This window comes from Rhipicephalus microplus, chromosome 2 (assembly GCF_043290135.1).
Source record: "Rhipicephalus microplus isolate Deutch F79 chromosome 2, USDA_Rmic, whole genome shotgun sequence".
Classification (NCBI taxonomy): domain Eukaryota; kingdom Metazoa; phylum Arthropoda; class Arachnida; order Ixodida; family Ixodidae; genus Rhipicephalus; species Rhipicephalus microplus.
In genome coordinates this window covers 201,275,862-201,288,745 of record NC_134701.1, presented here as the reverse complement: position 1 = coordinate 201,288,745, position 12,884 = coordinate 201,275,862, and the positions used below count along the sequence as shown (strand labels likewise).

The window sequence follows — 12,884 nt, the reverse complement described above, 5'->3', positions numbered from 1 at the left end:
CCCAACTTTGAAATCCAGAAACTGAATGTAGTCATCTTTTGAGACTTCAAAGGTAAATTGCAAACACCGTCCCTTCAGCGTTGCGTGAGTTCTAGAGTCAATGTGCTGAAAACGTTTGATGAGAAAGGTCATCCTCCGTGGAAGCGCCGTGGTGCGGAGGAAAGAGGGGACCACGTCCACCTCTTTAAACACGCACTCTCCGTGCGATTGAGACGGACGGAGAGACGCGCTGCGCACCAGCCATCTCAGAGGCCATAGGGTACCACTGCTTATCTGTCGTATGTTTCGCAAGGCTACAGTTTCCTTTCTCTAAGTTCGTTATTCTATGGGGGTGTCGCACGTTGTGATTAGTGCTGCCACAGCTGCGGTGCCATCACCAGTGCCTCCTCCTCCGAATGCGTGGCGTTGGTCGCGGACCTTGGTTGCTCTGAGTTCGAGTGAAAATGCGCATCTTCGGTGGCGGTCACGCATGGCTCCGTGCTCGATGAATATTCATGGAGCTGTGGACATGGACAGCGTGAGCCTGTTAATGGTGAGTGTACTTCTTTCGTAGCTAGTAATTACACAGCACTAGTTGGGCGTCTGCAGTAGCTCTACCAAAGTAGGCTGTCAGCCATTTTCAACAATACCATGCGTTCACGGGACTGTTGCAGATGCCCAAATAAAAATGTCACTTCACGAGTCAGCACCACTATTCACGTTATGTAAGCGATTTTCATCTCTCATACAATGAGTAATGCGACTGATCGCCAATTGTCTCTGCGCTGGTGAACGTACTTGATATCGTTTGAAGATGCACTTTAGGCTACGTCGTGATAACATTTCAATCAATACTCGGGTGTGCAGCGTGCTTTTGCGAGTCGAATTAACGTTAACAAAGAAGTCCGTGTACAGAGATGCACTGTATAAAGTGGCTCTTGCAGACACAAAGATGGCAGTTTGAGGTGCTGATACCGTGCGATTCGGCCAGCACGTACGCGGTAGTCTTTTAAATTGTTTAGGACAGGCCTCGCCAGTTACGAGAACAGTTCTAGACTTTCGACGGCGCACGCTGTTGTGGCCGCCACCACGCGCTGTTTTCCCTCGTTTCTGTTCGCTGTTACCGTGCTTTGCTTATATCTGCGATGACATTCGGCGTTATAACAGAATCGAGTGAGTATACGTTGATTGATTGATATGTGGGGTTTAATGTCCCAAAGCCACCATGCGAGAGCCGCCGTAGCGGAGGACTCCGGAAATTTCGACCACCTGAGGTTCTTTAACATGCACCCAAATCTGAGCAGATGCGTCTATACAGAATTTCCACCTTCATCGAAAATTGAGCGGCCGCGACCTGCGGGTCAGCAGCCGAGTACCTTAGCCACTAGACCACCGCGGCGGGGCAATAGTTATTACACGTGGTGGTGGGTGCTATATGTGTGGTATCTCTAGCATAAGCTCTTGCTGACGTCAACGTAGACGGAGTCCGTGCGCGTTCTTGTCGTTCGAGTCTTCACGCTCACATGTGTTCAACCGAGTATTTAAGGATAGTTTACTTTTGTGAATCCCGCGGCCAATAACCACTCACAGCGTGCCCCTGACGGCCAGAGAATGGGCTTGGTTGTCCGAATATGCCGGAGCTTCTTCTGAAAGCAAATTTTGAAGCAATTTATAAAAAAATCATTTCCTGTGTGCTAACCAGTGCCTACTGCAGGCCCGTAGTCAAGACATTTTTCGGTGCGTGTGTGTTTGGCGGAGAGGGCACTTCATGAATGTTAAGGAATAACCATATTTTAAATATTTATCAATTGCAAAATATTTTGCTTCATCCGAATGTATGCCGGTTTGCATTTATTGTTTTGTTGTGAGCCTGCTTTGTGTCTGTGTCAATCATTTGTTATGCAGGTTTTGTCAACTCTATACGATTCTGTTTCTCATATTGATATTACGTTCTTTTTTTCAGGTTCCTTTTCTCGTGGCTGCTCATGCGGAATAGAAACGACAACATAGCAAGCCACGAGCTTGATCCCTCCAGCCGTCAAGACTCTTTTATTTATTCATATTCGCATGGAATAAATATGGAAACACAATGCTCATATTTGCAGTTTATTATGCGCGACTTGGCACTATGTACATTGCACACATTTTAGTTGGCTACACTCTTAGAAGAATGTCAAAGATAATATTCATTCACATTGGAATTCACAGACCATTTATCGCGCTTTTTGTATTGTTTTGCTGGAAATTGTTGTTGTGACGGGTTTTATTAAAATATAGCTAAATATGAACTACTGTTTTTTGCAGTTGCTGGACACAGCGGTAAGTATAAGTGTAGTTTGCATAAATGTAAGACTTCACTATTTCCAGCAGTAGTCGCGTGAAGTGAAGCATGGGTCAATTTAGTAGCTTTAAAGAGCTGTAATGTGGTGGGAGCGCCACCGCCAAGAGCAATCAATGGTAGATTGTGATCATTTGCAAAAGAATGCTTTCGCTCTTCCTAAGATGGTCAGGGGACCCACCATGAGAGTCACCCTGTCTCTCTAAGAGAGCCGTATGCGTGGCAAGTATCCTAAAAGAGTCGGATATATGCACTCTTTTTCTTAGAGTGAAGGAAAACTTGGAAGTTGAATACGGCAAATGTGTTCTGCTGCCCCGGGATAAATCCCGAATTTCGAGAAATTTTTCGACATTTGCGAATATTACTGAGAAACATCGTTGGCTTTATTTGTAACTTCACACAACAGGCAGAACTGATTCGCTTTATTAATGGCCTGCGGGATATGATGTGCGGATAGGGAACGCGATAATCTTGGAGGCGATGCCTTAGTCGGAGTCAGTTTGCTGAACCGATTTGCTTTATTCATGGCATCTGAGATATTTGCTCTAACCCGGAGCATGAATATCTTTGAAACGAGGCTTTGGTTGGTTCTAGTTTGCTATAAGCGAAAAATAAAATCAAGAAGTGTGGCTGGCGTACGCCAGATTTCCTTCGATCTAAACGCAACTTATCGCTCCCATATATCAAAAGACAAAAACACAAAATTGAACCGCTTGAATGCTTTATATTTTAAACCAAGTGCAAATTTATCTTTTAGTAGGGATTTTCTAGAGAGTAAGCGAAACAAGTATACGAAAAAAATGTTATTCTTCTGTAGGCCTGCAGGTCCACTTCTATTAATCGCGTGTTAAATCTGGCATTATAGTCATTCTTGTGCAGGTCATAACGTATTTACAATTTTTACCTTGATAGAGCTCCACTACCACGGAACCTGAAAGAGTGCGTACAGCATGAGCAGCCTATCGATTTTCTTGGTAATCAAGCGCTCGCTGACGACTCGGCGTGGTTATCAGCCGAATTTTTTTCAAACGTTTTTGAAACTTTAGGCATATTATTGCGAATAATTCTAGAATTTTATGTAGTTCATAATACTTGAAACGTTGCAAGTCTATGTTGCACTTATTTTTGGCGTTGTTAGCGCCATTTGAGCCCTACATTTACCACTGCGTAGTCGTGCGACGTGAGACAGTGCACGGATATGCCTGGTTCTTAAAGTGCTAGTTACACTCTTTTTTTGTTATTGCCTTTCTTAACCTGTACACGAGCTATCCGCAACGGCCCCACCACACGTGGCAGGACATCTGCCGCACGCAAGCGGAGGGTGAAAGAGCGTATCGACGACGCTCTCTCACCATCCGCTTCCTTGCTGCAGGTGACCCGGCACGTGCTTTACGGCTGTTGCGGATAGGACCTTTCCATGCGCTTCCCAAACAGCAGCAACGCACGTGCCGGCACACCTGCCGCCCCCAAGCGGAGGGCGAAAGAGCGTCGTCGATACGCTCTTTCACCATCCGCTTGCGTGCAGCAGGTGACTCGGCACGTGCTGTACGGCTGTTGCGGATAGGACCTTTCCATGCGCTTCCCACACAACCGCAACGCACGTGCAGGCACACCTGCCGCCCCCAAGCGGAGGGTGAAAGAGCGTCGTCGATACGCTCTTTCACCATCCGCTTGCGTGTGGCAGTTGACCCGGCACGTGCTGTACGGCTGTTGCGGATAGGACCTTTCCATGCGCTTCCCATACAGCCGCAACGAACGTGCCGGCACACCTGCCGCCCCCAAGCGGATGGTGAAAGAGCGTATCGACGACGCTCTTTCACCATCCGCTTCCTTGCTGCAGGTGACCCGGCACGTGCTTTACAGCTGTTGCGGATAGGACCTTTCCATGCGCTTCCCACACAGCCGCAAGGCATGTGCCGGTAATCAATCAATCAATCAATCAATCAATCAAATCAAATTTTTTTCTCGCTTCAGACAATACAGCGCATTGTCACTGCGAAAATATGGGACCAAAGAAAAAAGCTGCGCTTGCGCAGCTTGACTAAGCTCTGGTCACCCGTACAGCAGTAGTAACTGGGCAAAACATCTAACAAGTATATATAGCGACAGTATATACAATGCGATTACCAAAAGTAGTTATGTAGACTACGGTGTTCTAATGAAAAAAAAAGAAAAAAACATTAATGTATGTATTAAGTTACAATCACTTTAGTAAAACCAGCTACTGTAAATATACAAACATGAGTAGTTTTAATACATTTATATAAACAGATCTAGTAAGGTTTTGTCAGTAAAGTTAAGAACGTCAACATTTCTTTGTTTTCATTTAGTGTGGTTTCGAGTACATAAGTTTTTCTTTCCCATAATGAGTACGCGAGAAAAGAACGTGGTATGGTGGGTGATACCTGAAAGGATAGGAAATTGTATTTGCTCGAAGATTTGCAATTTCTTCGAATATCTGTGTTCTTCCTAATGTGGCATTTTTGTATGTTCTCAGTAATATATGCTTGTATATGTTGTGAATCTTCATAATTTTATGTTTGTGGAATAAAGGTTCTGTGTATTCTAGAAACGAGACATTTTCTATTGAACGAAGTGCTTTTTTTCTGGACCAAGAATATTTGCTGTAAGTTTGATAATGTTGTTTTTCCCCATATTAGCGTGCAATAATATAAGTGAGAGTTGAAGAGCGCGAAATATAACATTCTTTTAATGCTAACAGAAAAAGTGTGATGGTTTCGGCTTAATACACCGGCTGCTCTGCTTAATTTTGGCAATAAGGTTCTCACATGTTCATTCCAGGACATATTTTCTGAAAAAATTACACCAGGAATCTTAATATGTTTCTCGATTTTGATTTGAAATGGCCCAAGAGTGATATGATCGTCGATACTTCTTAAAATGCCCGGGGCACGGAACAACACACATTTAGTTTTCGATTCGTTTAAAGTAAGCCTATTGAACTTGCACCAAATCTGTAAGTTATGACAGAATGTATCACCCTTTCGTGTTATGGTCTCCAAGTCTCTTCCCTCAAGAAGTACCGAGCAATCGTCGGCATATATAATATATTTACAATCCTCATAGATTCTCACAATACCATTAATATAGAAAAGGAAGAGAATCGGTCCTAGTATGCTACCCTGAGGAACCCCATATTCAATAGGCCTAAGTGTGATTTACATTTATTTAGTTCAACGTATTGGTAACGCGTTTTCATATAAGATTTAATAAGTTGTAACACTGTCCCACGTAACCCATAATGTCCTAACTTTTCAAATAAAATTGAGTGGTTTACGCGATCGAAAGCTTTACTAAAATCTAGAAATATACCCAGTGTCATGACCTTATTTTCAAAGTTGTGTAATATTTCCTCTTTTTGAACAAGAAGTGCTGTCTCAGTGCAACGTCCCTTTCTGAAGCCAAATTGGTGATCTGTTAATAGGTTGTATTTTGTAATAAATTTCTCAATACGACAATTTATTACTTTCTCGAGTCCCTTTAAAAAGATAGGCAATATTGACACAGGACGATAGTTGCTTAAGCTATTTTTGTCTCCATTCTTGTAAATCACTGAAACTCTAGCTACCTGCATGATGTCTGGAAAAAGCCCAGTAGAGATAGCGATGTTATATATGTGTGTAAGCACTGGTGCAATTAAGTCTATAACGTATTTGATTGGTTTTATTTCTTAATCATCCAGATCGCGGCTACGACTGTTCCTAAGCTTCTGATACAGCATTGTCACTCCAGGGACAGATGTTGGCTGCAAGTACATTGTGTTGGATAGTCTCGGGATACGATTAGCAGCTTCGTGACAGTAGGTGCTACTTCCAATTTACACAAAGAAATTGTTGAAAAGGTTGGCGAATTCAGTCCCGCCAATCGTTTTGTCATTTATGACGAGGTTGTCGATCGTATAATCCTTGGTATTCTGGTTTAGTAACTCGTTTATTTTTTTCCACACTTTCTTACCACTACGCAAGCAATCGTTGTCAAATACACGCTTATCATATTCGTTTTTTGATTTTTTAATGTCTTTATTCAACTTATTTCGAAATTTCTTAAACTCTTTTAATTCTTCCGTGTTACGAGAATTAAGAAAGTTGGCAAAAAGTTTATTCTTATGTTTAATAAGCTTGATGTATTCATGTGTGATCCACGGTTTGCGCACCCTTTTTTGTTTACGGTATGTCCGTGATGGGAACGACTCTAAATAATGTTTTTTGAAAATTTTTATAAATAGTCATAACACTTATTGCTGTCTTCAAGAACCTCTCATAATCATATAGTGGTTTTGGGACGTTAAACCCCACACATCAATCAATCAATCATGTCTTCAAGAAGAAATACTTCCCTCTAATCTGCTTTAGAAATCTTATCCCGAAACACCTCTAGCGCTTGAGACGATATATCCCTGTACACGAGCTGAGGCCAATCCCTTTGTTGCAATGAACTGTTACGGTTAAGCATGCAAAATGTAGGTAGGTGATCACTGACGTCACTGTTGATAACGCCAGAGAGAATGCCATCAGTGTTTCGGTTAGTAATAAAAAAATCTAGCACAGATGCTGATGAAAGAGCAACGCGTGTAGGTGTTGATATAAGATTTTGAAAACCGTTGCTTTGTAATACAAGCAAAAAATCATTCGCCACACTCAAGCCTTTCGCAATGTCAATGTTCATATCATCGCCTATTGTTAGTAACCATCTGTTTTCACTGGCACATGAAAGCAAAGAATCAAGAAACTTCAAGTACGCTGAGATGTTTCCACTTGGTGGTCTGTACAGAACCGCGAACACATTGCTATTTTTCTTAATACAAATGGCTTCGATATCACAAGTAACAGGGCTAAACTCTGGTAGAACTTCAAAACCTGGTATAGCAACCTGAATAGAAATTCCACCATCCCTACAATTGTTTTCTGTTTAGAAAGAAATGATCGTAAGACGGTAAAAGAAAGTGATCCGAATCTTCAATGTACCAAGTCTCAGTGAACATAAGTGCATCGAAACTAATATTGCAGGATTCTAAAAGGGCATAGATTTCATCAAATTTACATTGCATGGATCTAACATTTAGATGGAAAACCTTAAAAAGCTTCTCTGGGTTGCCAGATATGATACCACGCATGTCCTCAGGTAGCACGTAGTTAGCATCCATGTTTCTGAAATCTGGACAATCGAAGTGTTCGCGCAGGGGGCGCGCATCCTTAACCTCTGGCGGTAATCTTGTCCAAATCGCTCTCGCGTTTTATTGCCACGATAGATGAAGTCTCATCGCGACGGGCAAAAATGGCACCGTTTTTTATCCAGACAAACTTCCAGCCCTGTTCGCGCTTGCGGGCTATTGCCATACCAAGTAATCTCTTTAGATACTGACAAAGGTGTTCATTTACAAAGATAGGATGATTTGCCTCACTTCTCGAAGCTTCCAGTGATAGACCCAGGCTTCCGCTCGTAAGTTCTGTTTTCTTAGCCTTCTCTAGAACCTTGTCTCTTTTTTCGCGCTTCACGAACTGAACAATAATGTTCTTCTTTGTCTTGTCTTTCGTTGCCACTCTGTGAATTACGTCTATATCATTCGCGCAGACAGGTTCACTGATGGCCGTTCCAATGTGAGCTAGAACATCTCCCAAACACTCATTCGGTGTTTCCGTAACACCTTTGATCTCAAGGTTTTTGTTGCGTGAGTACTGCTCAGTTTTGACAAGACTGGTTTGACATTCCATCACTTCCCTCTCTAATGAGCGAACATTATGCTGGAGCGCTTCATTTTCTTTTATAAGAGAGCTGTTCTCCGTCAAAGTAGCATCAAGCCACAAGTTAGCTTCATCAAGATTTTTACTAATGAAATCCATGCTGCGCTTCATGTCGTCGATCTCAGTCCGGAGCTTTCTCTCTTCTGCACGCATGCTTCTTTCGAGAGATTCTTTCAAGCTCTTAAATTCATTCTGGAGTTCATCTTCGAACTGTTCAACCTGTTTTGAAACATCCATTGTCATTTCTAATGGTCACAACAACGAACAGAAGGGGTTACTCTTGTGGCAGCGGTGACAGAGATAAAGTCCTAATAGACTTTTAGAAATATTTGAAAATGTTGCTAACCTGTCATGTGCAACATTCAAGAATTACGCCTGCTGCTCCGCCGCTGTCACCGCTGCCAAATGATGCGTCCGTGCAACAGCTGTAGTTCTATAGCTGGGCGGTGGTCACGTGCTCTGTCGTTCAGCCTGCGCAGTCAGGACCCGATGAACGAAGCCTGTGCACTGCCGTCCTCTTTGTACACTTGCGCTGTTTCGCGGCGCAGTCCCACGTGTCCGTCGAATATCGCTGTCAGCACGGTTGCATTGACGCCTGTAATGTGCAACATTCAAGAATTACGCCTGCTGCTCCGCCACTGTTGCCACTTCTAAAATCACCTGCCGCCCCCCTGCCGCCCCCAAGTGGAGGGCGAAAGAGCGTCGTCGATACGCGCTTTCACCATCCGCTTGCGTGCGGCAGGTAACCCGGCACGTGCTGTACGGCTGTTGCGGATAGGACCTTTCCATGCGCTGCCCACACAGCCGCAACACACGTGCCGGCACACCTGCCGGGCCCAAGCGAAGGGCGAAATAGCGTCGTCTATACGCTCTTTCACCATCCGCTTGCGTACGGCAGGTGACCCGGCACATGCTGTACAGCTGTTGCAGATAGGACCTTTCCATGCACTGCCCACACAGCCGCAACGCACGTGCCGGCACACCTGCCGCCCCCAAGCGGAGGGCGAAAAAGCGTCGTCGATACGCTCTTTCACCATCCGCTTCCTTGCTGCAGGTGACCCGGCACGTGCTGTACGGCTGTTGCGGATAGGACCTTTCCACGCGCTGCCAACACAGCCGCAACGCACGTGCCGGCACACCTGCCGCCCCCAAGCGGAGGGCGAAAGAGCATCGTCGATATTCTCTTTCACCATCCGCTCGCGTGCGGTGAGTGTCCTGCCATGTGTGGTGGGGCCGTTGCGGATAGGGTTTTTCTATGTGCTACCCGCACAGCCGCAACGCACGTGCCGGGACCCCTGCCACGCCCAAGCGCAGAGTGAAAGATCTTCATCGATTCACTCATTTGTCCCCCGCTTGGGTGCGGCAGGTGTGCCGGCACGTGTGCTGCGGTTGTGCGTGTAGCGTTTGAAAAGGCCTATAGCGCGCAATGATGTTCCGTACTGCGCCCAAGAATTCCCATTCAGAAACATGAAAATTTCCCAATTCAGGGATTTTCCCCTGCAAACGTTGATGGAATTCCCGGCATATTTCTCTGCCCAACAGTACTAGTTTCCATCCAATCCACGCACACATATACTATAATTACACATGTCTGACGTACTGGCGACTTTTTAAATCATGACTAGCCTTTCCACTGCCGCACAACAAAAGCATGACTTTATAATTCATATAGTGTCACTACAAATCGTTCAACGTAAATATCGGAAACGAATCTCAAGAGTTATGCTTGTGTGGTGTATGCGCATGAACCGATTACAGCAAATGAAGGTGCACTGTCACTGCTAATTATCGGTTGTCATAGAAAAATTTAACCATGTCCTGAAATTCCCTGCAACATCACGAAGATTCTTTTTTGGTCTGAAAATGACAGGCGGAAATTTTCCGAAAAATGGAAAATTCTCTGCACGGAACGTCACTTATAACGCGTCGTTCTTTCTCCTTCCGCTTGCGTGTGGCCGGTGTCCCCGCACGTGCGGTGAGGCTGTATGGATAGCTCGCGTACGTGCTCTTACGAGCTAAAATTTTTGCCTCGCGTTACTAACAAGGCCAAATTTCTACAGCTCGTAAAATTCTCTCAACACGAACCGTGCAGGCGAAGGGTGGCGACGACCCGACCGGCAAGTCCAAAGCGGAACCGGGATCTTCCGCGGTGGCCATTATTGGCATCATCTGCGCTGTGCTGGCAGTTGGTGGGGTCATTGCCGGGCTCGTGGTGATGCGCAGGTCGCGCGCCTCACGTGCTGTCACTGCAGAACACGCCGCCGAACCCGCCGCCGCACACGCTTCTGCCGGCGAGGAAGCGGCGGCCGCCGGATCCCACGAGGCCGCAGCCGGGGACGCCGCCGAGCCCAAGGGCGCCGAAGCGGAAAAGACCGCTGAGGCTCCCGAACCTCCTGGGGCTGGAGCCAGCCACGAAGCACTCGCCCCAAAATGACGGCGACCTGCTTTGTGTGCTGCGCCGGTCAACGCGCGGGTGGCGAGATCACTCGCCAACCGCAATGAAAGAAAAGAAAAGAAAATATGACGGTTTGCGTACTTGATGACTGTGGCGTCACTCGGGTCTGTCGGGATGTTTGAACTTGGGTGAATTTCTTATATTTCTAATACCGCCGGCCGGACGTAGCGTGGTATCCGCAGTTTCCAACCTGAAATTCAAAGGGTTACATGCAGTGATGTTTCCGGGTGGCGTACACGCTCAAGATTGGGCTAACGTAATCGTTACGAAAGGGTGAAAGATGACGCTTGACCTACCGGGAAGGGTGATATTCTGACGATGCAGTGACCAAGATGATGGCGAGGGGCAAAATGAAGTTGGTAAATGATATGGATCGTTCAATGTGCCACTCGGAATCTATGCATAAAAATATGCGAAGGCACGTCTTGTACATGACGCTCTTTGAACGCTCAACCAGGAGCGCTGTAACAGCGACGCGAGCTGCGTTGTCCGCCTCTGCATTCCGCACACTGACCAGAGGGAGCTGCGTTGCTCACACTGCTAAGCACACTGCCCCGTCTCAAAGCCTTCGACATTCGCCGTTAGGGGCAGGCAGAAAATAGAGACATGCTCACATCTTCCATGTATCCCGGCCACAATCCGCCGACAGATTCAGAGCACAAGACGCGCACGTCGAGTTCCATTTTCATTGTGGCCGTCCCAATGTTGCTTTTTTTATCCGCCAGGCTATGTATTCTGGCGCTACAGTCAGACTAGAAAACTTGACTGAATGGTGCCTTTTCACCTTTTCGGTCGGTTTCAGCAGAGCAAGAGCAGCAAGACGTGTTGCTACCCAACACATTTCCGGTCAGTTCAAATATCACTGCTTAACGCTGAAAAAAAAGCTTGTTGTTTTTTAAAGTTGCGCTAAAGTGAGAAATTTCTTTTCCATTTTAGGATAACATAAAAGCGCTTGAAGTTAAACACTAGCTTTTCAATTGTTGTTTATTGCTTAAAAGAAAGTGTGTTTTAAATATTTTTTTAGGAATGGGAATAAACTGTTCTAAATGAGTGGGCTACTCGCTAAGGCTTTTGTTCCCTGCCAATTCAAATGTAGTGATGCGGGAGCCCCAAACTGGAAGCCGTCCAGAAGCTATGTTTTAAACCGCGAGAAAGTCTATTGGTTGGTTGGTCGCGTGTGGGATTACAAGCTTCTTGCGCTGCTTGATTTTCTTGCTGGCGTTCAATGTTCGATGTCAAACACACTGCTGCTGTGCCGAAAACCCCCGACTGAGAAAGTTCCCACACTATGCGTGCGTTCACCCAACACCACCTAGGCTATTCACAAGGCCCGTTCATACCCCTCTCTCCAGACGGCATACGTCACTCTAGTTGTCCGATGTTATGACCGGCACAGCAAGGAGGTGGCTTGCAATGGACGTTCATCAGCGTAACTGTCAAACGCTGTCCGCGTCCTGCAGGAACGCGGGAGGCGTCTGTGTGCGCCGCAGGAAATGCACATCAGCGTCGCTGGGACACACAGTCGGCTATAAAAAGAGCGTGTCGGGAGTGCGCTGTGCTCTCTCTCTGGACTTCGCTGGCCCGCTCGTCTCGAGTGCGCTCTGGGCCCTTGTGATGGAAAGGCGCGTCTGTACGCTCTCGTTGCAATGTACTTCTCTTGCAAACATGTAAATTAAACGCATCTTCTACTTGTTCGTGAGACGCGTCGCAAGAGTCGTCCTTCGCCGGATCCTGGGTGGCAGCCTCAACCCCAGGGGCCGGGCATATCACCGACTGTCCAGTGGCCGAGGACGCGTCGCTCAGGTGGTGGTGTTGGTCACCCCGCGCACTTTTTTACCCCGAACAGCGGACAAGCCACGACAGGTTTGCCTTTCATCGCTACCTGCTTCGCTGGTTAGACTGCGTTAGGCTTGGTGCTGCATCGCACTGCTCTGAGTCTTCATGCGTTCCCACGTGTCCTATTTTATTGGTGTTGTATTTGTGAGTATGTGATTACACATCGATCAGTGCGACATGGGACGTTGTTGTGTGCCCGGGTGCCGCGGCAATTATGACAGTGGTCCCAAAGTGCGTGTTTTCGCATTCCTCAAGGATGAAGCTCAGAAGAAGTCTTGAATAAAAGCCATTGCCATCCGCGAAAGGATTTCACACCAAGCATACACTCCAAGGTGAGAAACTGCTGAAGTTTGTTGTCTTACCGGCTCTATCGCATTACTGGTGTTCTGGCTCTGTTACTGTTGAACGGAGCGAGTATCGTGAGTGGTGATGGTAGTTTTGTCGCGCTTCAGGTAGGGCAGTGCGGTAAAATAGAACAGAAATACTCAGGCTCGTGTCAAAGTTCCCATTAGCC

General features: G+C 46.1%; 1 protein-coding gene across 1 annotated transcript in view; it reads left to right on the top strand.

The window, feature by feature from the left end:
* The window catches only part of LOC142793419 (scoloptoxin SSD976-like), a 29,633-nt gene extending 19,120 nt beyond the window's left edge, over nucleotides 1-10,513 (top strand). The window contains exon 6 of the mRNA XM_075885775.1: nucleotides 10,172-10,513. Within this exon, the coding sequence (XP_075741890.1) occupies nucleotides 10,172-10,513 (342 nt within the window). The remainder of the gene's footprint in view (nucleotides 1-10,171) is intronic.
* The last annotated feature ends 2,371 nt before the right edge of the window (nucleotides 10,514-12,884 follow it).